Raw genomic sequence first — 26,527 nt, 5'->3', positions numbered from 1 at the left:
GAAATCAATTTTAAAATTAGTATGTATGATGTAAATGACCAGGGAAACAACAATGTATAATATCTGTTCATCAAATTAAACATTGAAATGTTTACCATTTTGACTCTGTTTATACCTTAATAGGGCAACGTATCTTGGGAGATACAACTCATAAAATCTAAAATATACAAAAAAAAATTTTTTTAATTGTGGAAATGTTTTACTTAGGGGCAAATGAGATAAGTAGTGACATTAAATTATTTTTTACAACTCATTTTCCACTCCTGCCTGTTTAAGGGTTAAAGCCTAATGAGAAAGACGCTCTAAAGACAGTGGAGATGATTGTGGACTACAGGAGACTAACCTAACCAATTTGGCGCCCTAGGCAAGATTTTAGGTGGCGCCCCTCTTGCATCGCAGTAAATTCCACTGCTGGTGTATATACTAAACAAGAAACTGAATAGCTTTATCTTGGACATTCTTTTATTTAAAGAAAGCAATTGCTCAATCAAAATGCTTTTAGAATTAGAAAGAAATACAAAAAAATATGAAATTAATATATGAAAAATACAATATAAATAGCTTACATAAAGTATATAAAGCATAAAGTAAGATTTAAATACCCACAAATAAATAATATAATAAATAAATAAGGCACTGCACACAAAAAGATATTAAAGAAATCGCTTGATGCAGCTGCATCACTGGTGGGTTGTGCTGCTGAGGTGGACACGACAGGAGTGCTTGATGTACTTGGCCCTGAGAAACCTCAACAGTGCATCTGAAGAGAGAAGAGGAATATATGACACCAGTCTAATAATAAATATATGATACATAATATGATTTCAAGATTAAAATGAAATGAGATAATATAAATGAAAAATCTAGGAGATACATGCATGATGTTCACTATACTGTACATGTATAATATACAATGTACTTTTTCTGATATGCAAATGATATAAGATTCAATTTTATTGTCATTACAACGAAATGCTGATTAGCAGAATGCAAAGAAGTAGTAAACTGCAGTATAATAATAATAATAATAATAATAATAATAATAATGCTAAGTTATGCTATAACATCAAGGATGTGGACTTTAACACTGATCTAAAGTTTAACACTATAAACACACTTTAGACAATATGAACTGTAACACAACATACAGGTAGGCTCACAACTATAATAAAAGGGTGGAAAAGGAATAACGTTTTGATTGACTATTACAAGCTAAGAAACCGTGAGCTAACCAGATGTCAATAAAAATGTAAAAAAATAAACTTTTTAGATTATAACACCTGCTGAATAGATCTACCATTTACACATTTCCCTGAGGAAAGTAAGGTGGGAGTAGTTACATTACTGTTTTCCATAACAGCTTAGGCCCTTCCAGAACATTAACTGACGTCAAAACTAACAATTAACGCTAGCTATCTATTGATTAGCAAACCATGTTGTGCTAATAGTTAACGACGTTATCGTCGTTCTGCAACAGACAAATAATGTCATGACACATGACATCATCCTTATTGTAAGGTTACCTCTGTCTTTGTCTCTTTTTTCCTCCTCTTCTTTACTTCTTTTCCTCCCCTGGGCGCCAGAGAGTTTAGGACGTTTTGACATTTTGTTTACCTTTGTGTCACCATCAAAAAAAGCAGCCCTCCCTCCCCCCAGGTAGCAGGTACAGTCTAATTCACAGGTGTCAAACTGAATCCCAGAAGGGCCGGTGTCCTGCATGTTTTAGATGTTTCACTGCTTTAACACACCTGATTCTAATTAATCATCGTCACCGGCTTGTCACCAAAGTCTGGATAGTTCTGTTGATGACACAGTCACTTGTATCATGGTGCAATGAAGCAGGGAAACATCTAAAACCTGCAGGGGGGGCGTCTAAGGAAAGTGTCATCCTTATTATTATTATTATTATTATTATTATTATTATTATTATTATTATTATTATTATTATTATTATTATTATTATTATTATTATTATTCCTATTTAATAGGCTTTGCTATGCAGTTAAATTAATGTGGGCTCATTATCTTCATATTAACACATAATACCAACTAGTTTTAAGAATAGTGGAAGTTCATTTTTTTCTTCCCCCATTTGTGGCGCCCCCTGGATGGACGGCGCCCTTAGCATTTGCCTATGCTGCCTATGCCACGGGCCGGCTCTGAGGAACGCAGCCCCACCTGCCCCCCTCACCCTGTGTGACTCCCCAGCAGACACTGGAGTCCTACCGCTTCCTGGGGACCACCATAACCCAGGACCTCAATTGGGAGCTGAACATCACCTCCCTTATCGAAAAAGCACAGCAGAGGATGTACTTCCTGCGGCAGCTGAAGAAGTTCAACCTGCTAAAGACAATGATGGTGCAGTTCTACACCGCCATCATTGAGTCCATCCTCACCCCCTCTATCACCATCTGGTACGCTGCTGCCACTGTAAAGGACAGGAGCAGCTGCAGCGTATCATCCACTCTGCAGAGAAGGTGATTGGCTGCAACCTCCCATCTCTCCAGGACCTGCACGCCTCCAGGAGCCTGAAGCGTGCAGGAAAGATTGCAGCAGACCCCTCCCACCCCGGACACAAACTCTTCCCTCTGGCAGGAGGCTGCGGTCCATCAGGACCAAAACCTCACGCCCCAAAAACAGTTTTTTCCCAACTGCAGCTGTCCTCATCAACAAGGCCCCGGTCCCCCCTCTCCACCGTCCACCACATACTGCCCCCCCATCCCACTCTATGTTACATTAACGTAATGACTCCAATCCTGACCTTATGCGTTACATTAACGCACATCCTAGGTCTCTTTTGCACAGACTCACTTAAAAAACCTCATGTTGTACATTTTCTCTCTTTTCATTATATATTTGCTCTTGTATTGTATTGCACCAATCACCACAATAAATTCAACAAACTTGGCAATAAACCTTTTTGTGATTCTGATTCTGATTCTGAGGTGGCAACTAGCAGAAAACCAGCAGAGTGCAGCCAAGTGAGTCTGGTCTTCAAAGAATGTGAGAGAAACTTCCATTGATCCTAAAAATCCCTCTCCAGAGCCAGTTTTTGGTTATTGGGTTCTAGACTACTGCAGAAACATTTCTGTGCAACATGCCAGATAAATGAGAGAAGGACCCATATTATCCGTAAATAGAAATACCTTATTTTTTCTTATTTTCATGTAAACCTGCTTTAATAAAAGCTTGCTTATTAATACATATTTCCAAGTATCATGACAAGGACAAACACCCACCACATGTGTCAGTACTAGCACCCACTCTTTCCCACACCCTCTCATACAGGGCTTTCACGTGACGTCACCAAACGCGAGTCGCCATTACGGAGATATACCCCCCACCCCCCCAGACCAAAACAAAGCCAGAGCGTATGAGAGACTGCACATTTCTGCTCCTTCATAAACCGTAATCACAATCCGCGTGGAAAATGGTCAATTATTGCCGTGTGTACGGTTGTACAAATCGGTCTGACCGAGAAAAACACCTGGAGTTTTACAGACTTCCAAAAGTTATCACAAATCAGGGAGATACTTGCCGAAACTTATCAGAAGAAAGGAGACGTCTGTGGCTTGCTGCACTGAAACAGAACTTCACGGGCAAGAATCTTGACAACATTCGTGTTTGTTCTTCACATTTATTGTCAGTTAAGTGAAAAATAAATATAATAATATAATAATCTACTGTATATTTAGCGTTATTGCTCGCCATGATTTATTCATTTCATAGCCTTACAACAGAGTTTCTCAAACTAAATTTCTAGCACCCTACTCTGCCAGTGTACAAATGGGGGTCCATTTGGTAAAAAAAAAAATGAGGTAATTCACGATGTCAGGATATTTAATCGTTGGCAGAATAGTCGGGTCATCCGTGGTCCACGTTGTTTGCTCCAGCTCGTACGGATCATGGCCACCTAAAAGGTTTAATTTCTCTTTATACCTCGCCCTTTCTGGAGGACCAAGTCCTTCCCGGTATCTGGTATCTTCCCCACGTTTTGCCGAGGTTTTCCGTGGTTTTGACATGGTCAAATTTTACATGTTAGCCGCTTTGTTGTTGTTGTTCAACCTCCAGCCCTCCACAGCCTCCACTCTGCCTACAAATAATCCCGCCGCTATGGCTGCCGGGTCGCGGTACCGCCCATTTCGTGACGTCGGTGAAAACCCTCTATACTGCGTCATCTACTTGCATGGTTTCTCGTAACACTGTTACGCAGATGATACTCCGCTTTACCTGTCATGGTGAATCTCAACACTAGTCCCAGTGTGGCTCTCTGACAGACCGGTACTAAAATGGTCAGCTAAACCACTTTAAGACTGATCTTTTGGCCAACCCAGCCCGTTAATCTATCTAGTGCAGTATCTTCATCTATCTCCCCAACAAAGCTTGCAATAAAACTTGGTGTCATGATTTTCCCTTTTCCAAAACCCCTTACATTCTCAGCCTGCACTTATTTTATACTTATTTTACACTTTCACTTGTACCATCACTCAATATGTAATACATTTGCTAAGGGCCTCACTGGACTGAAGCTTGAATGTCGTTCCTCACCTGTAATGTAAAGCACATCACACATCGTACTGTACTATGGATCCCCTAAACGTTAGGCACTGGAACCTACTGAGAAGTTCGTCTATTCATCCTCTATACCCACTTTATCCTATTTAACAGTAAGGTCCACATGCTGTCTAGGCAAATTTATGTACCCACAAAATACACACAAACCCACACACACACAGCATTAAACTTAAACACCGTTGCCAGATGGATAATTATGATTTGACACTCAAAAACAGACTGGGAACAGTTTTTTCTTTTCTTTTCTCATCTTTTGTGCTCTCTCACACACGCACATATACATAATCCACACACATGTTCACACAAAAGGCCTCCATGCATTATACAATGCTGATCCCAGTGAGGAAACACATTCACTTATGAAACTACACACACACACACAAACACACACACGCTGTAGCGTACCGGCAGCAGTGTACTGTGTTTCATCACAGTGTTGACATTGCGCAGAAGAGCCCATTTGGCTTGGTCCTTCTCATAAAGTTCCACATAGTCCCGGCGCTTGTACATCGTCATGTGCACGATGAAACCTCACAAATAGGTCCACTCCCACAGTGATATGCGAGATGAGCAGCCTCCACTTCCAAACAAAAATGAAGAAATGTCCTCGTATACACCCGGAAAGATGTGCAAACTGAGTTTTATATAACTTGAGTTTTGCACTTGTGTGTCCCTTACACAAAGAAAGTTTGATGAAACATGCAGCTGTCACACAAATTTAAATATTCAAGCTCCTCATCATTCATCAGGTTGTCATGTCATGGCAGCTCTATTTTCTCTTCCCTGGATTCAGTTTTAAAAAGCTGAAGTGGCCTTTAACACATGGAAAAAGAAATATTTCACAAAAAAAGAGGTCCAGTTGTAAAACTCCTGAAGCAAAATTACCTTCTGCTTTCTTGAATTTTCTTGTTCACTTTAAAAATGTCTATAAGTCTTCTGCTAATTCAAAGTTTCCGGTGCAGTAACATTTTGGGACCCTTCTCTTGCTCTCTTATCCCCTCCCTCTCTCTAACAGACTGGCTCCTTGTCAACCCAGCACCCACCGACAACCTCTCTCGTTGTCCATGGCAACATGATGTCACTTCCTCCTCAGGTGTGCCTTGTGGTGTTAAGTTTCCTTATAGTTAAATTCTGAAGGTAAAGCTGGATAGAAATGTTCATTAATGACTTTAGAAACAGTTCAGTTCCAGCGTTCAGAGCGGTAAAAAGCACATTGAGATCATGGTTAATGGCCAGTAGTTTCACGTGGAGTCTTTATTGTTTCTTTACAAAAAACCTTTACCATTAAAATCCATCAGACATCAGACACACTGACAGATTGAACATATCTTGCAACACAAATATTTAATTTGTACCTTTTAATGGTATAGGCTCTGAATGAACTTATAATCAATTAAGTTTTTTCAGACCATGTTTAAGGCTTTCCCTTGAGTAACAGATATTTGATCATAAACAGGAGTGCACATAGGTTTTAGATCAGAGGTGGGTAATCCTGGTCCTGGAGGGCCGGAGTCCTGCAGGCTTTAGGTGTTTCCCTGCTTAAACACGCCCTGATAGACATGGATGTGTCATTAACAGACCTTTCGAGACCTTGATGTCATTGGTGATGATTATCCTTAATTAGAATTAGGTGTGTTGAACCAGGGAAACGTCTACGACCTGCAGGACTCCAGCCCTCCAGGACACGCAGGCTCCTGATTATAACCTTTGGCATTTCAGTTAATGACATGTGGCTTTTTGGAAAATGGTTCTTTAAACTGTGTTTGGATCCTGAGTCGTCAGACTTTTTGGAATTGTTTTAGAGTTATCATAGATTTTTCTCCCATAACTATCCGTTTAAGTTCAATAATGCCGTTTTTGATGCAGCGTTCCGGCTCTTTGACGAGATAGCTCACAAAACAATTTTGTTGGATTCGGGCCTGTTAGCAGAAATCAGGAAGTTAAAAAAAAGAGTGTCGCACAAGTCAGTTTTGTCCTGTCTAGTTTTAAATTCGCTACTGTGTTTCTCCAAGATTTTCAATAAAATCACAAGTGTGGTTCTGGAGACAATTATTTAACAAATAAGTACCGTATTTTCTGGACTATAAGCCGCACCTGCATACAAGCCGCATCCGCTCTATTTAAAAAAAAAAAAAGATATGCAAGCCGCAGATATTTATGTTGTTAGATCAGATATTTACTACATGTACAGAAGGATTTTGAACTGTAAATGATGTACATGTTTGTACCTAAATAGATCCTTTCCTAACAGTGTCTTTTAACACGGCAGCAACTTTGCTGATTAAAACGGGACAGAACCAAGAGAAAATAACCGCTATTTATTTATCTATTTATCTGTTTGAAATCTGCTTCTACCTACTTCTATCTGCTAAAGAAGAAGTAGCGTATTCTTCTTTGCATTTATTTTGTCTTAGTTTTGATTCTAATTCCGGTTAGAGTGCCCCGAGCGGTGGAAGAAAAATCCACAGAATAGCTGCACCTTTGTATAAGCTGCATGGTTGAAAACTATGAAAAAAGTAGCTGCTTATAGTCCAGAAAATACGGTATTTATCAGGGTCCACAACTGTTTCGTATTGTGAGTCATCCATGGCAGGATAACCATCTCTATCTGAGGTTTGTTTGACCATTTTAGCCTCTGAAAGACACAAGAACATTCTCTCGATGAAGAGCGAGATGGATCTCTATTCATCTCTTCATGTCTGTTGACGTGAGTCGCTGGGAATGAGTGTGTGTCTGTGTGTGCAACTGAGAGAGATGAATAGTTGTTGGAGTTTGTGTTACATACATGTCACCTTAATTAAGTAAATACTCTGTCTGGCAAACTGAGCCGGCTGAACATTACACCACCGAGCATCTGTTACACACACACACACACACACACACACACACACACACACACACACACACACACACACACACACACACACACACACACACACACACACACACACACACACACACACACACACACACACACAATATGCAAACTATGAGAAGCCACGTGCTGAATTATTTAGCTCCTAGAGTCTGTTGGGTGTCTGTCTCATCGTTCCTTCTTTTAAGTATTCCTTCTAGCTGCCTGTTACTTTGACATTATATAATGTGTATTTCCCATTTATTACTTAATATCTCTATATTTTTTTCACCTGTTCTCATCAGATAGGCCGCTTTTGATGTAATCATGTGGATGTCGATATAATTCAGGTGTAACTGAAGAGTTTATGGAAACAAAGTCAAAGTGCTTCTCAATTAATACGTTTGTTACTTAAATAGAAATGCAGCTATTAAACATAGTCTGAGCTTATATAAATGTGCAAATAATATCCATCTTAAGGATCTATCCCAATCGGTTGACGCCTAAAAAACAAAAAAGAAAGAAAGAAAGAAAATGGATTGTATTTTAGCTTCTATGTTAGTGCAACTTTTTCATCAGCAGGAAGGGGGTGAGGGTAAAAAGGAGCGGAGTACAACAAGAGCTGCCGCGGTGAACTAGAGGAGTGTACCAGTCAAGACAGATTCATTTGTCAAACATCAAAAGCAAGCCTCATCGTGCCAGAGGATCAACCATTTAAAACAGGAGTCCTACATTTCTATCAGATGTCATAAAACCATAAAAAGCAGCTTCTTCTGCGTATGTGGGTTCAGCTCAGTGGAAACCAAACGTGAATCCAGGTGAACCAGACCAAGGCTTTACATCGAAGAGGAACAGACTCAGGTTCTCTGGTCCAGCTTCAAGTTTGCTGAGGTGTTAAAGAAATCCCTGTGATGTTTGGATTAAAATAGTAAATAGCTACAGTCAGGCCAGCTGACAGTCTTGCCGGGGCCCCGGACAAAATAATCTAAGATGGGCCCCCCTGCACCCGGATCTCTCCTTCTCCCTCTTCCTCTCCTCTCCCTCTGCTCTTCAGGTTTTTATACAAGCTAATGGACGTTAACATTAGAGCTAGCCAGTTAGGTTAAGTTACAAGGTTGGTAAACGTTGGCTGCTGTTTCTTACCTTGCTTTACACTGACTTTATTAATTCCAGCTTCACCGTCACCACCTTTTTAAAAATTTTTGTGTAGAGAATCTATGAGGCCTCTATTTTCTTCTTCTCTTCTTCTCTTTTCTCTTCTTTTCTGAGCACCGGACTTGTGCTGACCGGACATTTTGACCATTCTAATGGTTGAATTAAATGATAACATCAAATTTTGATCAGCGGCCAAACCATTTTTGTGTTGGGGGTTCTTGACCACAAGGACAATTAGGAAGAAAACAAATAAGCTTTTATGTAACTCAAATACTACATATTTTTTCCACAAATAGGCATATTTTGAAACATTTTGAAAAATGATTCCATAATTTAATGATACCCCATACCCTGGGCCCAGGACAACAGACCCGTTTGTCCCCCCCTGTCGGCGGGCGTGGCTACAGTAATATTTAAAATGAATAAATAAACAAAAATCCCTTTTTTTTACTACGCATTTATCTGTTATGTCCGTAACTACTACTCCACTCTCTTCCAGGGGGTGTGCCCTTTTTGTAATTAGTGCAAGCGCAGGAAGATGGGACATTGGCCGGGGATGAACAAATCCCCCGGTGAGCAAGTGCTGAAAGGCAGGTTTAAATAATAGCTTCAGTTTAGCAACGGTATCTTTATACAAGTGAAGCGCCTCTTCCCGCACTAAACAGCAGCCCCATCCATCATCATCCCCCACTTTCAAACATACAGTAACAGTGAGCTCTCATAGCAGCATCCCCCATCAGCCAGCAGTCCCTGATTGACGGAGAGATGTTTTAACAAAGGCCTACACGGGCTTTTTGTTGAGGTCATTTAAAAATCAATAGTTCCCAAATTAATAGAAACAGACCAACCGACATGTATAACCCACTATCACAGCGTAGAACTTTTTTTTAGGAACAAACATTGACAATATTAGAAATATGTGCTGGGTGCTCAGAGGCATCACTACTGGAACGAAGCGTGGTTACGTAAAAATCTGAATTCATTTTTTTACAAAAAACACAAATAGCAGCACTCCCATTATCTGCCGTCACTCAGAGTTAAAAGAAGCTAAACTAGTTTCAAATGCAGCTGGTGACCAACACATTTTATCGTGTTATAAAATCAGTGAATTCAGAGTAAGACTGTAAAAAGATGCAAAGCTGGAGGCTGAAGGTCCTGGTTTAAAAGTCTCTGGTGAAGCAAAACTGACATCCATCCCCACAGAGTTATAGCAAATGCTGCAAGACCCCATTAACTGTATGTTGAGGACTTTACATCATTTTTATAAAGCATTTTTACATGTTTTTACTTTTTGCTTAAACCCTATTGCTACCGATGGGCTTCGATTTGCAGTGTGTAAAATATAATAAATCTGAGAAAAAAAAACCCAAACAATAATTTATCAAAGAAGCCCCTACGTGAGATGAAGCTAGTGACCTGAAATCAATACATGTGTTTAACACTAGCCTCCTCACTGTACACTACCTGTCAATATAATTTCTTTTAAGATCGTGTGGCACTTAGGGGCCTTTCTTGAAAGGATGTAGACAGGGAAGTGTGGGAAGCCACGCAACCAAGGGTCACAGGCTGGGACTCCAACCTGTGACATGACCGGCCGCATGGGGCGCTGCGCTACCAGGCGAGCTTCTAAACCTGCCAGGTGGTTTTACATTACTTTCATTCGGCAGTCTTTATCCAAAGCAATTTCAGCATCTTACCAAAATACACTTTAACTTGTGGACTGTGGGAGTCAGGGGAATCGTAGTTGCAGCTGCGTCTGGATGGATGGTGGGAATTAAATCAAACTCTCTAATACAAAGATCAGACTAGAATTGAATAGTTTGATACCTGTTCAATAGTTCTGAGCCTTGATATCTTACATGGAGGAAAAGGTGATCTTCTCACGATCAGTTCCACACTTTGGAAGAGGTATCTCCAATGCTTCAAATGCAGAAAAATACTGATCACGTTCAGTCTCTGGCTCTGTGCCTCATCTCATATTTACTGAATACAGAAGAAAACAGAGACCGGACCGATCATTAATGTTACACTGTTCGATAGACAGATACAAAGGGAAACACCATGGTAACAGTAACGCAGTAACGCAGAGCCTACGGCGTAGGGTATGCGTCGATTTAACGCAGAAACATAATTCAGGCTTCACCCGTTGCCGCAAATCTTCACACACTCCTCAGCAGAAATTTTTCTACAAAACAGCAAGATATAAATCTACACTTTTTACACAGAATGGAGAAAACACAATAGGTTTCGAAATATCTAGCTCCCATTGGTCGTTTATATCGTTGAAAGAAAATAGAGGTTATAGTAGGCTACGTGAAAAGGAGTTCTTTGTATCTGCACTCGATTGCTCTTCCTGCGGAAGACCCGGATGTCTGGCACAGTGAAATTGAAATTGAATTGCAAGAACTGAATTTGAATTGTGAGAACTGAATGTAGATTCAGTTTTTCAATGCAATGATTCAAATTAAACAATACAAATTCAAATTATGTGATTCAGATTCAGTTTTATAATTGATTTATTCAAGTTGAGCAATTCAAATTCAAATATACATTTTTCAAATTCAGTTTCTAGTGGCACATATTTCTGCCCATAGATTTCACTCAAACAACACTTCAGATAATTGTTCCTGAGGCAGCCCACAGTGCTGGTGTGCTGCTAGCTGTGATGTACGGTCCCTGCCTGTGGTAGATGGGTGACTGCTCTCACTCTCTAAATAATTTACATGGACATGAACCAGGTATTCACTTGCAGCTGCTAATGCAACACGTGTGTGAAAAGGTATCAGACCACATAGACGACAGGCAGGGATCCAAAATGTCTCCAGCTACTCCATAAAATCATCCATCCATCCATTAGCTCTTCCTATCCAGGGTCTCCGGGGGTCTGCCGGAGCCTATCCCAGCTCTGTTTTGGGCTAATGGCGGGACACCCTGGACAGGTCGCTAGTCTCAAATCTAAAATTCTGGTCCATTAACCATTAAAGGCTATTCCTCCTTTTCGTAACAATGAAAACTCACAGCAATCTTAGAAGGCTGTATATGGACCTGCATGAACATCAGTGGACGATAAAACTCTGACACGGGACCAATTATTCCAGTGACTTGTGCACACATGTGACCTAAGCTCGGTGTTAAAAGGCCATCTGAGTGATCGATGGATTCCAGCTGATCTCATTTGCATTTAAATAGGTCGTATACAGAGAGCCAAAGGTCAGCGTGTGATATAAAGTGACAAGATAATTGTGCTGCTATTTGACCGTGAATTAATTTGACCATGAACACACAAATGCACATGACAAGGCCCTACTTTCTGCTTCAGTGCACAAATTAAATTAGCACTTTGTTTCTATTTTGCCTTCATAAAGAGCAGAGAAACCAGTTTGGTGGGAGTAAATGTATGACAGATTATTATTTTATTCATGGATTATGCCATGCTGCAATCAACTGTATGAATCAAGTTAAGAATGCAGGGTGGAAATGGTTTGTTTTATGTCATGTAAGCTCCCTGTCTAAGGCTTGTCAGTTTCATGTGCCTGCAGGTTAGACGCCTTCTTCAGGTGAGAGTCGCCCTCTGCTGGTGTTTAAGAAACATTTCAACGTATAAATAATATAGCAAAAAAAATACAGAGTTGACATGATCAGATCTCAGTTTCAGCTTCACTTTCCTTCATCAGAAGTCGGTTAAATTGTCTTTGTTTTTGGCCATCGTGTGGCTGATTTTCCCTCGTATTGGCACGTACTCTCACTTACTCTCACATACTCACAAACACACACAAACACACTCGGAGGCCTGTTCCCATGGGGGCCGTCCAGTAAATGACTGTGTGCAGCAGACTGAATGATGAATCAACTCTGGGCCTCCATCCCAGTGGAATTCCAAACAAACTGATAAACAAGAAACAAAAAAGCTTTAATAGGCTCTCCTCTGGGGATGAGGCTCTACATGTGATGCCAATGTGGTTTTAAAAAATATCAGGGAAGCCGAGTCAGTAGATATTTTCAAAAGACAACTTAAAACCTCTCTCTTCACTCAAGCATTTAAACATAAGATAACCGCGCCTTAGTTGCCACTTTCCTTTTATCTATATATCATTGATTTTTACTGTCTGCATTACTTTTATATTTTTAAATGTTTTTACATGATCATTTTTATCTTGTACTCTTATTTGTTGATATTTTTATCTTTTTATTTTTCATATGCCTACGACTCGTGTAGCATTTTTACCTTTTTATATTCATATATTCAATTTTTATATTCCTTTTTATATTATCCTATCTTAGTAGTTGTTCTGTGGAGGAATTTGGAACTGAATTTTGTGAGGGTTATGTTTTATATCACTGCACTTAAATATTTGTGTTTTTTGCTTTATTTGCTGTTGTTGTTTCTTATTTGTACTGTTACTGTAAAGCACCTTGAGCTGCGACTTTCGTATGAAAGGTGCTATATAAATAAAGTTTATTATTATTATTATTATTATTATTATTATTATTATTATTATTATTATTATTATTATTATTATTATTATTATTATTATTATATTATAAGTGAGTATCGTTAGCGATTTAGACATTTCTAATAAAAGCCCGTCCTGGGTTTCACCGGGGGAACAGCACACCCTGCTCACATGACCAGTCCATCAAAAGAACCATCTATATCTTTTTTCAAGTTGTCCTTTTTTGACATTTGATCAGTTTAATTCATTTTAAGATGTAATACATACTGCCAACGCATGAAATGAACTCTGCAAGAATGTGTAATTATTTTGGAGGCGAATTCATAACTTTCCTCCTGCAGTTGGGTGGTAAAATGTTTAAACTTAGGTAGAGATGGTGACACTAACTGGAAGTCAGTTTCACAAGAGAGGATACTGACAACTGAGGAAGGCTCTGCCCCCTAGTCTACTTCTAGTACTGGTGGGATGATCCAGACTCTAAACAGGGAAACATCTCAAACCTGCAGAACTGTGGCTCTTTTGGACCAGGGTTGCCGACCCCGGGTCTGGAACTATACAGAACTGTCTCAGAAAATTAGAATATTGTGATTTTCTGTAATGCAATTACAGAAACAAAAATGTCATACTGTACATTCTGGATTCATTACAAATCAACTGAAATATTGAAAGCCTTTTGTTATTTTAATATTGCTGATCATGGCTTACAGCTTAAGAAAACTCAAATATCCTATCTCCAAAAAATTGAATATTCTGGGAATCTTAATCTTAAACTGTAAACCATAATCAGCAATATTAAAATAATAAAAGGCTTGAGATATTTCAGTTGATTTGTAATGAATCCAGAATGTATGACATTTTTTGTTTTTTTAATTGCATTACAGAAAATAAAGAACTTTATCACAATATTCTAATTTTCTGAGATAGTCCTGTACGTTCCTCAAGATAAAAGGGAGTTAGGCCCTTTAGGGTTTTATATGGGAGGAGAATTATTTTAAATATTGCCTTAAATTTAACAGAAAGCCAATGAAGGGAACCTAAAATCTCTCATACTATTCCACATCAAAACTTAGTTGGAGGCTGTTCGGAGTAAAGTTAAGACATCCTTCTGACAAAAGATTGCAGTCTTGAAGTAACAAATGCATTGACTTGTTTTTCTGCATCACTCGGACACAGGATTATTCTTATATTTACACTATTAGGTGAAAGGCAGCTCTAGAAACTTGCTTCATGTGTAATTAAAGGACGAATCCATGTCAAATAACTCAGAGATTCCTCACAGTAGTAGATGCACGATTAATGTTCTACGGGTAACCAAATTACCAGGCAGTCTATTTCTGATCATTTCAGGTCCAAAGATAACAACATCAGTCTTTTCTGAATTTAATAACAGGAAGCTAGCAGTCACCCAAGTCTTTACGTCATTAAATTTAATATTCACACAAAAAAATGTGGATGTGTGTGTATATATATATATATATATATATATATATATATATATATATATATATATATATATATATATATATATATATATATATAAAATAAATATATGTGACATATTTAGGTTCTGCAGGTACCAGCATGGTATTAACCATTAATATATGTGCAGACAAGGTTAAAAAAAAAAAATAATAATAATAATATTCACAGATTGAATTGCATGAAGACGATTGAACTTTTAAGACAATGTGACTGTTGGCAATCGTACACAGTATCACTGGAACTTTTCTATCTGTTGCACCAACAAAGACCAGAATCTCAATCAATGCACCACTAAAACAGGGTGCCAAATGTATAAAACCAAAGTTCCTTAATGTCCCCTTAATCTATTGTTAATGTCACAATGTACTCAACAATAAACACAAAACTGTGCAATCGTACACATTGATCAACTGTTAACAATTCATGTACTTTTACACGAACATGAAAAAGTCCAAACCACACAAATGCAATGATTCTAATTATTCACACCTAAAAGTGAAGTTTCTATATTAGACCCGATTCACTAAATGCACACATATGACTTCAGCAACTATCAAACTGTTATATCACACAAAAGGATTTGTACAATATCTACACAGCAACCCTAGAAACCTTGACAGTGGAGACTACCAGTCTAATCCTATCTAAAATCTAATTTCATGGTATTTTCGGTGGCTGTTGGTCATTGGTTTGTATAAAGTGTTACATTAATGTGTCCCAGTCCTGAACTAAATCAATCAATCAATTAATATGTTGCAGTAGTGCGCCTGTATTCACAGCTGCCTCTGACGAGGCCAGATTTACCTGTAGTATGGTGCATCTGTAGCTGAGGCGGCGTCCGTTGGGATCCCAGCCCTCTAAAGGACAATCTGGTCCTTGATGGTTCATTTTCACTGTCATGATCAGCCCATTGACATCTGCATACTGTTATGGGTGTAAAAGCACTAACAGAGAAGTCTCTGTTTCGTATAAAGTAATTTGATTCTTCCAGCGAAAAAACTAAAACTGTTACACCTAATTTTTTTTAAGAATGAATCCCACTTCCAATAACTCCTCCAGATTCAGGGGAATCCAAACCTTGCATTATTGCCAGCGATGAGGAAACACGTGCCGTTGAGTAAATTCTAATCCACAATAATCCAAGGAAAACCAGATTCCAGTGGCGGCAGCATTTAACTCAGTCAGACACACCTGTGGTGTCTGGGTGGAGGTCAAAGCCAGTGTGACGGACCAAACATCTACAGGAAAGATTGCTCAGAGCTGTACTCTGGGAGTTTGGCTGTTTTATTGGTTGCCCCACTTGCGCCTCCACAGCAAGGGAAAGCTGTCAGAGCTCATTAGTCGATCAGAAAGGCCGACGAGTTCAGCAACGCATTGCTGAGTATCTGAGAGGCCGACACATCGCACTCCTACACGCACACGAACAGGCATTCAGCATCTTGCCGGATTTCCTCAGCTGGTTTGTGTTTTCATCGGGTCCAAAGGTTTTTGAGGAGGGTTTTTATGACTTTGTCCAGACACACCACTATATTTGAAATAAAACAATCAGGAGGTGGTCAGCTTTGATTTAAGAGGTTTCACAAAAATATGGCACTTAGCATTTAGGGATAACAGACGTTTTTAGGAGGTAAAAGGAGGAGGAGGAGGAGGTAGGAGGCTAAACATTATTTGCACATCAACAATGAAATCCCCAATCTTCAGCAACTGAAAAACATGCTCTAAGCCAGGCCATTGAAGAATATTTCATTTATTTGCAGAGGTGGGTAGTAAAGAGTTATATTTACTCCGTTACATTTACTTGAGTAAGTTTTGGGAAATGTTGTACTTTTAGGAGTAGTTTTGAATCACTATACTTTTTACTTTTACTTGAGTAGATTTGTGAAGAAGAAACTGTTACTCTTACTCCGCTACATTAGGCTACGTTGAGCTGTTACTTTTCTTTTATCCCTTTTATCCGCGTACGTGTCAATCTCATGACATCACTGGGTGATTCTTTGGGAAAAATGTTTGTTTTTGCATGTTTTGTCACATTTACACAGACTCAAACACACACAGAGTTTCTATGAGTTCATGGGCTTGTTCTAGTTCTGCCTGGTTAAAAAAGAAAAGTACAAAGGCTTGAAATGTTGTGCTATTTGTGCTTAATTTATTTTTTTTATTCTTTTCTTATTTTATTTATTTTATTATTTATTAAAGTACTTGAATTTACTTTAAGCTTATTTTAATATAAGCTATTTTTTATTCATTTTAATTTATTTTATTATTTTATTGATTTAATTTGCCTGAAGATGATTATTTTGTACTTTTTGTTTGTTTGAATGGTTGTGTTAAAAAATAAATCAGACGTTAATCAACAGTTACTCAGTATTTGAGTAGTTTTTTCACCAAGTACTTTTTTACTTTTACTCAAGTAATTATTTGGATGACTACTTCTTACTTCTACTTGAGTCATATTATTCTGAAGTAACAGTACTTTTACTTGAGTAAAATTTTTGGCTCCTCTACCCAACTCTGTTTATTTGTCTTTGAAAAGTCTTGAGTTGCTTTTGAAATATACTCTGAGTCAATATTCATCTGTACAGTGAAGCGGCATTAGACTGAATGTGAGCAGAGAATATAGCCCTGCACACCTCAGAATCCCTACAGTATGTGCTGAAAGTCACTGTGGTGCTAAAAATATCCTGTCATTGTCCAGATACCTCTGGTGCTCCAAAATGTACAAACTTTGCAAAAATGACACAAGCTCAGCCATGTGTCTGGTGTAAGTGAGTGTGTTTGTGAGTGCATGTGTGTTTACCTGCTGTAAAATGACCATGGTTGTGGTTTCTGCTCTTACGACTGGACATCAGCAGTCACCTGTAGACCTTCAAAACAACAACAACAAAGAAGAGGGCATCTGTTAAGATAAGTATAAATTACCTTCTCTAGGTAATTAAGCAAAAACACTGGAAGAAAGTTCCCAAAAAATGGACCAAAAATACACAGAAACAAGAGTTTTGAAAAGGGAAAAATATCACAGTCCAGATAAACAGATACAAAGATAGCTCTAGGAGTTATCTTGGTTTATTTGATTCAGGTTACACACGTTTCTACCTATTGTTTTGTGTGCATGGTATTACCTGTAGCCCTAGTAAATTATTCAGGCTCCCTTCATGAGCCAGTGAGGTTTGATCCTTTGACTTTTTGACACATGGCCGCTGTGACAGCTCAGCCTCATTAGTCGTGGTGTTTAATCTACCCTTTAAAAAGCAGACCAGCTTCAGTTACACATGAGCTCCTAAACATAGTCTGGGTTAAAACTGAAATTCCTCAATGAGGGTCACATTTCATCAGTCATGTTCTGCAATAGATCCAGCATATATACAGTAACACATGACACGTCATTTACAAAGGAAATTTCCATCAGGCTGAGATCTGCTGATGATCCATGTACATTGAAATCGCCACGACAACTTCATTGTGTTGGTCTATTAGCTTTGCTGTGCTGTGGAAGATTACATATTATAGTACGGACATATCTGGAAGTATTGTATGTGGAAATTAGATTACATTTAACGTGTTATAAGCCTGCCATGCTCCATTTGTTGAATCTTGCGATGCAATATTGTTGATTTGTGTTTTCATTCTCAATCATTTTCATCTTTGGAACATGCAGAACTGTTTTTATTTACAAGCTGGATTATCCCGAGATCATCAAATTCAGATTGAGATATATTATGATCTCAATCTTTGTCTTTGTTACTTTCACATTCTTTTATTACTAAATTATTGAAAAGTAAACATTTATCTTCAAAGTCACTGTATGTTACTAACAACTGAACTATAGCCTACTTAATGACCTGTCTTCATTTGTAGATTGCCAAATTGCACATTTAAGAATTTAAGTGTCTAAGAATGAATACGTTTTTCCTGAAATGGCCTTTAAACCCCACATTTCAGCTAACGTTTATTAGCATTAGCTGTTTATTGGCCTATCCTAACTTGAATTAGAACTTCAGGTTCACAAATCAACATTGTTTTTCTCTAAAAGTGGAACAGAGCAGTTTGCTCAACTAGTCCAGAAAGCACTTTGCACACCATTGGCGCATGTGGATGAATGTATGCACATCTTGATGCTGTTATGCCGAGATAGGCCAGTTTGAGCAACATTATTTCTTTCCTTGCTTGATCTACATGCAAAAAACTTTGTATCGACAACTAACTTCTACAACGTGACCAAATAAACATATCAATCAATCAAAATCAATCAATCAACTTGTTGAGCAAACTCCCATATATAGGACTACCCTCCAGGACCCTGCTGAGGGTGCAGAGCTGGTCCACTGTACCACAGCCAGGACAAAAACCACACTCCTCTTCAATCCGACGTTCAACCATCCAGTGGACCTTCATCTCCAGTACCCCTGAATAGACCTTGCCAGGAAGGCTGAGGAGTGATCCCTCTAAGAGCACACCATTTTGTCCCCCTTCTTAAAAGTAGGGGACCAACAAGCCGATCAGCCAACCCAGAGGCGCTGTCCCGGACAGGCATGTCATTTATACCCGGTAAAGCATGTAAAGATAATATTTAATCTTACATTCAGATCACATAGCCTATTATGTTTTGCCTTAAATATTTTACTTAATTTTGTGGAGTTCATTGTAAATTACGTTTTACAACTGTGTTACATTTATTAATGATATTATGAAAAAAATCCCCTCTACCTGATCACCAAATCACCATAATTCCCTTTTTCTTTACAAACTGCCAACAATCTCACTTCCAGATTGAAGCCAATGCAGAAATAAGAAACGTTTTGGTTCCTCAACTGTCCACTGTCCACAAAATCTATACGAGCAGTTTGTTCATAAGGGTGATCAGACAATGAATTAGCCCTAAAAGCATTCAGTCTAAGGCTCTGTTGCCGTCATTGTGACTGATTTGACGGTTTGAGTGACTTCTGAGTGGTATTGTCCAATCAGCATGAAGTCATGCCCCCAGTCATCCCGCCCCATCTGGGCCAATTTCAGCCAGGTTCAAATTTGTGCAACATCTCTCCCATAGACTATAATGTTTTATAATTTTTCTTGTCACATCTCAGGTGCTTCAGGGCTTCAGGAGGACTCATGTCATACATAACCTTGGACTAGCAGAGCTGTGACACTGTTGATGTTGATCAGGTCCCTTTCAGAGTCCATGTGGCTACTGTTCGCAGCAACTAAAGTTCCTTTCAGTTGATGTAATAGTGAATAATAATCAATAATATATTCCACTAGTAAAGAATTTGTTTATGGGATTTTGATAGTTTTATTGATAATTTTGAAATACTCCACTCACATGCTGACTAATTAATTACATTGATTAATAAGTACCTAATAAATTCCCAATCACCAGCTGGAAAGCTTTTTTTTAATAATATGGGTGTGACCACGATATATGTATCTAAAAACACAACGGAAAAGGAAATATATCTGTGTGGCAGGGTGGGGGAGCTGCAGCCACTCAGGCTGACGGGACACAGGTGTGTCCCATCAGCCTCTCCACCCTGCCAGCCTTATAAGACTGACACTGAAGCTGAAGGGCTGTGGGAGAAGGTGCTTGTGCACGTGTGGCGGTGTGTTGGAAGTTTTGCCAATAAAGGGTTCTGCATGAAAACTCTGTGTCCTCTCTGTCCTGTCGGTCGGGCCCCGTAGCACTCGCCGTGCTACACTGGCGCCCAACGTGGGGCCCGACGGGATGGAGAAGGGAGGCACGGAGCGGGCCCTGGAGGCGCTCGCCCATGCCATGGCGGACCTGGCTGCCATGCTCCGTGACCAGGGCGAGCAGCAGCTGGTGAGGCTGGAAGCGCTCGTGGCCGCAGAGCGACCGACCCCTGCGCCACGCCGGAGGGTCGTCGCAGCAGCGCGGGAGGGGCTGGCGGCGCCTCAGCTGTGAGGCCGGGAGGCAGAAGCTGCGACGGCTCCCGAGGCGGCGGGACCCCCGGAGCCTCGGCCGGACGGACCCCGGAGTGAGTTTGGCGTTGGGGGTGTGTGGCAGGGTGGAGGAGCTGCAGCCACTCAGGCTGACGGGACACAGGTGTGTCCCGTCAGCCTCTCCACCCTGCCAGCCTTGATATATGATAAGGGAGGACTGGGAAGCTGCTTGTGGTCGGCTGGTGCTGTGAAGCACGTGTGTCCTGTGTGTTGGGTGTTTGGCAAATAAAAGGGTTCTGCACTAAACGCTGTGTCCTCTCTATCCTGTCGGTCGGGCCCCGTAGCACTCGCCGTGCTACAATCTGATATTGCTACGATGGTTGACTTCCATTTTCAACAAACACTAGATGTAAACAAACAAACAAAAAAAAAATGTGTGGTGCTTGGAGTATTTGAAAATGATTTTTAGAGTTCTTCAAAATTCCGAACTGCCAAGATCCGTAAAGCATTCAGAATTGGCCAAAAAAAACTGTGATTGGTGAATCTCTAATATTAACAGTGAGGCATGGTGTTGTTGACTGGCAATCTGTCCAGATGTATTCTGCTTCCTGTTTGATGGCAGCTGCAATGGTCTATATATATATATATATATATATATATATATATATACCAACACAACTAAAGCCAGCAAACAGCAAAAGTAGTCAAATCTGACTTCAGCTTGAGACCTCAAGCTGCATTTATCTCTCTTTGTCTGTTTCCCTGACTGGCCTTTACTGACTGTCCACACACACACACACACTCACACACACACACACACACACAGCCTATTAATATTTCAGCAACCAATTACCCCCACAGGAGGTCTGGGACAAAGGTTTTGTTGAGTCGTGACCTAAATAAACACAGAGGAGATTTTATACCTGTAGATAAAGACATATTAGCAAAAGGAGAGTCACAAAGTAAAAGTAAATATTCTGAAACATAATACAATTTCAAACAGACAGAGAAGAGGGGGGTTGAAAACATACAAGGAGTTAGGAGGACAAGAGAAGCTAAACAAGCAGCAGCAGAGGGAGGCCAGGCATTAATAGTTCAATGAAGGTGGAGCATGAAGAGACAATGAGGAGGAAGAAATGTTTATCTAAGGCTTTTGTTTCTCAGTTGTTTATGTAACTTTCTGTCGTTTTTATCTGAATAGCTTGGCCCAGTGGCATGAATGAAATGTTGATCCTCATATTTAAATGACTTGTTTCTTGCTGGTTTTGGGCACCTTTAATATGGCTATTAAGACGAACTCTGAGCACTTATTTCAGTAATAATCATACCAACTTGTATCGAGACCCTCTCTCAAAAGACACTCCTTTTCCTCAGCATAGGGTCCTTGGTTTGCCTGCACAACTGCCGGCTTTGAAAAGTAAACCATTCACAAGTTCAAATCTGTTTGCTGATTGACACTGAGCCACTATGTGGTGGTATTTGGTATTTGTTGTGTCACATACATCAAAGTGAAACTAAAAAGACCAAGTTTTTGTAAATGATTTTGGAAAATCACGACAAGTATCAACCCTTTTGCATGTCCTACACACTTCTAATGGAGTAATTTATAGCAAATTAATTAAATTGTGGATACATTGAGGAATACTGGGTACAACTATCTCATTTAGCCTAAATGAAGCTGATTTCCACCCAAGCTGTGAACCTAAATCTGACTTGTGCAGGCCCCTCACTGCTAACTAAAAGGCCCGGGGGAAAAATGGCTAGCACCCCCCTCCTGTGAAGTAAACTGGCAGAGTAAAACCCTCTAATGGGTCAGCTACGTGTAATATGGATCTCAAAGAGAGTCAGTTACGGTGAGTTTCTGGGACGACCTCCAATGGAAAGTACAGGACACACGGCTTTTACTGTTCAAAATGAGTTCAGATTATTTGTATTTCCATCGGAGGATCCGATGTGCTTAATTTGGGGACATTATTGGAATTAAATGATGAATAGAATAGCAGCTGCAAGAAAAACACACAACTTCAAACCAAAGAATCGACTCACATTGATGCAAAGACAAATTAAACCAAAATGTGGTTATTTTTCCATGAATGATCCTGACGGCGTCAATCAGATCCACGTCTGAAAGTGAAGGAGGGATGGCCACCAAAGTCCTGATACAGCTTTCTCACAGCACTTTTCTATATTTTAACTTTACATTTGTATACTTCATTATATTGTAAGAATTCCAACTGTCCTGACAAGTGCACATTTGTTTTATATAACGGCAGCAGAGGAGGAAACAGCTAAACATGTAGATTTGTTTTACGTTTAAGCTTATTGACCATTCTGTCTTTAGCTCAGTAAATCATTTTTATATTTACTCTTTTTTGGTCTCTTGCCTGGTATCTCTCTTCCATCATAACTTCCTTGAGTCTCGTAGTCGCCCCTGCATTGATGTTCACTGTAGCTCTGTGAGGCTGTTTCATTGTTATTGATGCATAAGATGATACGCAGTTAAGTTTATGCTAGGTAGTTTTAGCCAAAAGGGAGGAAAGAAGACCATAGGACCTTGACAATGTGTCCTAGAAATAATCAAACATTCCTTTAAAATTAATTGGAAATTGGTATTCACAGAAGAGGTGTCAACTCAAGATTCCCAATTGTTATTTGGTCTTATTTTGTCAGAATCATTTATCAGGAGGGTAACTCAGGCTTGCCATGAACACATTCATTTACCAACAGAGTAATTGAAAGCAGTTTATTCATTAAAGGAGATTTATACGTGTACCAGATGTACAGCTGTTAGAGTTGTTTCCCAATGCCTGCTGGATGTATAAATGTGGTTGTCCTCTTCCAGTTAATGGTCCCCAGGCCGTTTGTTCATGCAGTTAATAAATGGTGTAAGAAGATTGTAACCTCTAATGGTCATGAGAGCAAGTGTACTCTCTGACGCTGGTATGGTGGTATATGAGCTCAAATAATAACCTTTTTCCAGCTAAAACCAAGAAGTTTTGATATCTAAACCTAACCAAGAAATAATATGATGTAAACCCACTCAGGAAATGACAAAAATGTATTTTTAGGACCTAATGCATCAAGTCCTGCATCAAGCAGTTGGCTTTTCGACTTAATTCTCAGCATCCAAGAGTTTACTTGGTTTAATCAACATTTTCTGTCTTAATTTGTTCATTTTTTCTTTTTATTTTGACACATCAAGGCTTACAGCTTCTATATTAGTGTCCCGTTAAGCTCATCAACATTACATAATGGAATATTTGGAAATGTCTCATCATATATGCATATTTATTAAATCCAATCATTCACATTTGTTAAACTGATCTTCACTGGTTTCTAATCTTTTAATTATCCTTTGATAGCCTGCACATCAGAATTAACAACATTCTGTCATTACTTTATTTGAACACTGGTACTTGTTTTGTATCTTAGTGCTTTCATGAATTATTATAATACCAGAATATGACACCGGTGCAGCTGATGCTGCTCACCGCTTGTATAATTTGACCACTGTAACAGAAACTTTCAGGCCTGTGGTATTATTGACTTGCCTCTACATATTGTAAACCAATAAAGTATTAACTGATATTAAAAGAATTGAAAAAAAAAGCACACATATCAGCAGGAGTACAACACAAAAGCACCCCTGACATGCAACACAATCACTGTAATAGGATTATCTATAAAGCCATGATGCGTCCACAACTTGCCGACTGACTGTCCTCACCTCTTTTGCGTGATCGGGATTCTTCTCAGCTGCTTCTCTTTCTCTCAGTGTTGAGTTTTGCTCCCACGATGTCTCAGATTTCCTTTTTTTTCCCACCAAAAAAAAGCCTATCCAGTATGTTTATCTACTGTGTCATCTTTTCGTTTTTTCTCTCTTTCCTCCTTCTTGGTAGAAAATATACATTTTTCTTTCTCCTTTTACCTCTGGAGTCTAAATTCCTCGAAAGAAGCTCATCTCCTCGTGTCCCTTTTTCTCTCTCTGTCTTTCTTGTGAAGGTGTAGGTGTGTGAGGAGCGAGTGGCTCCCTCCCTCCCTCCCTCCCTCCGTCCTGGTGGTGGTATTAAGAGTGATATGGTGATCTGCTCATTCACGGCCACTGATCCATGCTGCAGAGGGAGAGTTAGTGGGGGGGGCCGAGTTGGTCCACTGTGGAGGAGGCTGTAATCAGACACATGCTGATGGTCCACAGAGCTGGAGGGGAAGACTAATAATGATGAGGTGTGAGTAAGAACAGCCGTAAGAGTGGAACACAGAAAACAAAAACTTTTACTTTACGCTCATGAAGATAGTTGATACACAAAACCCAACCAACTCACCGAAGATAAATGCAGTCACTAGAAAGTGTTTTTTTTCCCTTTTTAGGTATTAGTTGATAAGAAAATAATCACAAAGTCTTGATGTTTATTGTCCCTGCTGAAAGGAAGATAAAAGACAAGCATGAGGAGTGTGCAATCGTTGCTTGTCTGGTTTGTCTGGGTGTGACCCTTGGATGGAGTGATGACCCGTCTAGGGTGAACCCTTCTGTAGGCATTTACAATGACTGAAATCACCATGAACGGAAGATTAACTTTTCCAGAAAAACAGGACAAAATTTCCCCACAACGCATCAGTGAATAGAACAGTGATATTTTACAGAAAACAATCTGCTCAGTCATGGACAGAGCCTAGTATTATATTAGTATGTGTATATATATATATATATATATATGTATAGATATAGATATATATATATATATATATATATATATATATATATATATATATATATATAGATATAGATATATATATATAGATAGATTGATGTAATAAAACCTTTCAATGTTGATCTCTTATTATGTGATCTGTGTACATTTTCAAATTAAAAGTGGGAACATTTGGCATCCACTTTAGCACAGAACTCTTGAAACTGAGACACCGAAATCAATTTTCAGACTCAGAGCCATGTGAGACTGACTCATCTTATTCTCATAATATTGATAATATATAATATTCATACTATTTGAAGCTGCATCACGTAAGGAATAATGCTCCTCTTTCTATGCAAACTATCACATAGCATAATGTTGATTAGTAACTGTTTTGTTTGTGTTATATTTTTCAATAATGGTGCATGTGTTAGAGCGAGAGACAAGGAGCTGTTTCATTACCTATGCATAAATGCTCTGAATATGTTGTTTTCCACAAGAAAATACGCAAAAGTCTTCTGTTTTAAATTCTACCCATCAGCCATGAAGTTAATTTCATCAGTTTATAATATATGAAAGTCATATTACAGGCCAACTGACTAAAACAAAGATTTCAGTTTTGTGTTTACTGACATCTTGTGGTGAAAAGGTAGAACTGCAAATAAATAAAAGGTTTTTGTCAGACAAGCGTCAACGCAAACAATGCTGTCATTTTAGGTGAACATTTCAGTGTAATGATGGAACTAACATAAACGATATACAGACATGAAAATTACATCAAAGTGATTGTCCTACTTTTAACTTTTGCAGTGGAAGTTTTTATGGATGTTTCACTGCACTGAGGATTTACCTTTAGGTGCAAATGATTAAAGTTTCAACACACTTCTCAGAAGAGGGTCTGTGGAAAAATATTGGGATTTTAGATATAATGTAGTTGCACCATAAGTTTTTACTTATGTTGTGCCGACAGGCTATTATGACTAAGTGGGTGGGACTATATTTCTCTGGAAAGACTGAGATTTGGAATTAGTGGTCAGAGGTGCCTTTCTCACAGCAAAATTTGGCAAAGTGGAACTGCCTGAAATGTTGGATTCACTGAGGACCTTAGGAATCATTGCTGTGTATGTATTCTGGATCTGCTACATATTTCAAATTATTTGTATATAAAGTGCACTGGACATGTAAAAAAAAAAAGAAAAAAAAGGAGACCTCCTTTGAAAATATAAATACAGCAGCTGCAGCTAAAGGGAAAGAGTAGAGAAGCGTTGACAAAGTGGAGGTCATGGCCTTTATTGGTTTGACCCTCCTTGCAGGAGGGGACAAGAGCTGGGATCTGGCCTTGCGGGAGATGTTTCGAGATCCGCAGCAAAATCCAATGTACAAGGCCACCATAGGGCTCAGGAGATTGTATTTGTGTATTCCAA

At 39.2% G+C, this 26,527-nt stretch overlaps 1 protein-coding gene across 4 annotated transcripts in view; it reads right to left on the bottom strand.

Moving 5' to 3' along the window:
* Positions 1 to 15,725, bottom strand: part of myo7aa (myosin VIIAa) — a 72,549-nt gene extending 56,824 nt beyond the window's left edge. For all 4 annotated transcript variants that reach the window (XM_061718814.1, XM_061718817.1, XM_061718815.1 and 1 more), the window contains exon 1: positions 15,325 to 15,725. In XM_061718814.1, the coding sequence (XP_061574798.1) occupies positions 15,325 to 15,420 (96 nt within the window). In that variant the 5' untranslated portion in view covers positions 15,421 to 15,725. The remainder of the gene's footprint in view (positions 1 to 15,324) is intronic.
* Between the last annotated feature and the right edge of the window lie 10,802 nt (positions 15,726 to 26,527).

This window comes from Cololabis saira, chromosome 4, assembly GCF_033807715.1.
Source record: "Cololabis saira isolate AMF1-May2022 chromosome 4, fColSai1.1, whole genome shotgun sequence".
Lineage (NCBI taxonomy): Eukaryota > Metazoa > Chordata > Actinopteri > Beloniformes > Belonidae > Cololabis > Cololabis saira.
This window is presented reverse-complemented; position numbering and strand designations above follow the sequence as displayed.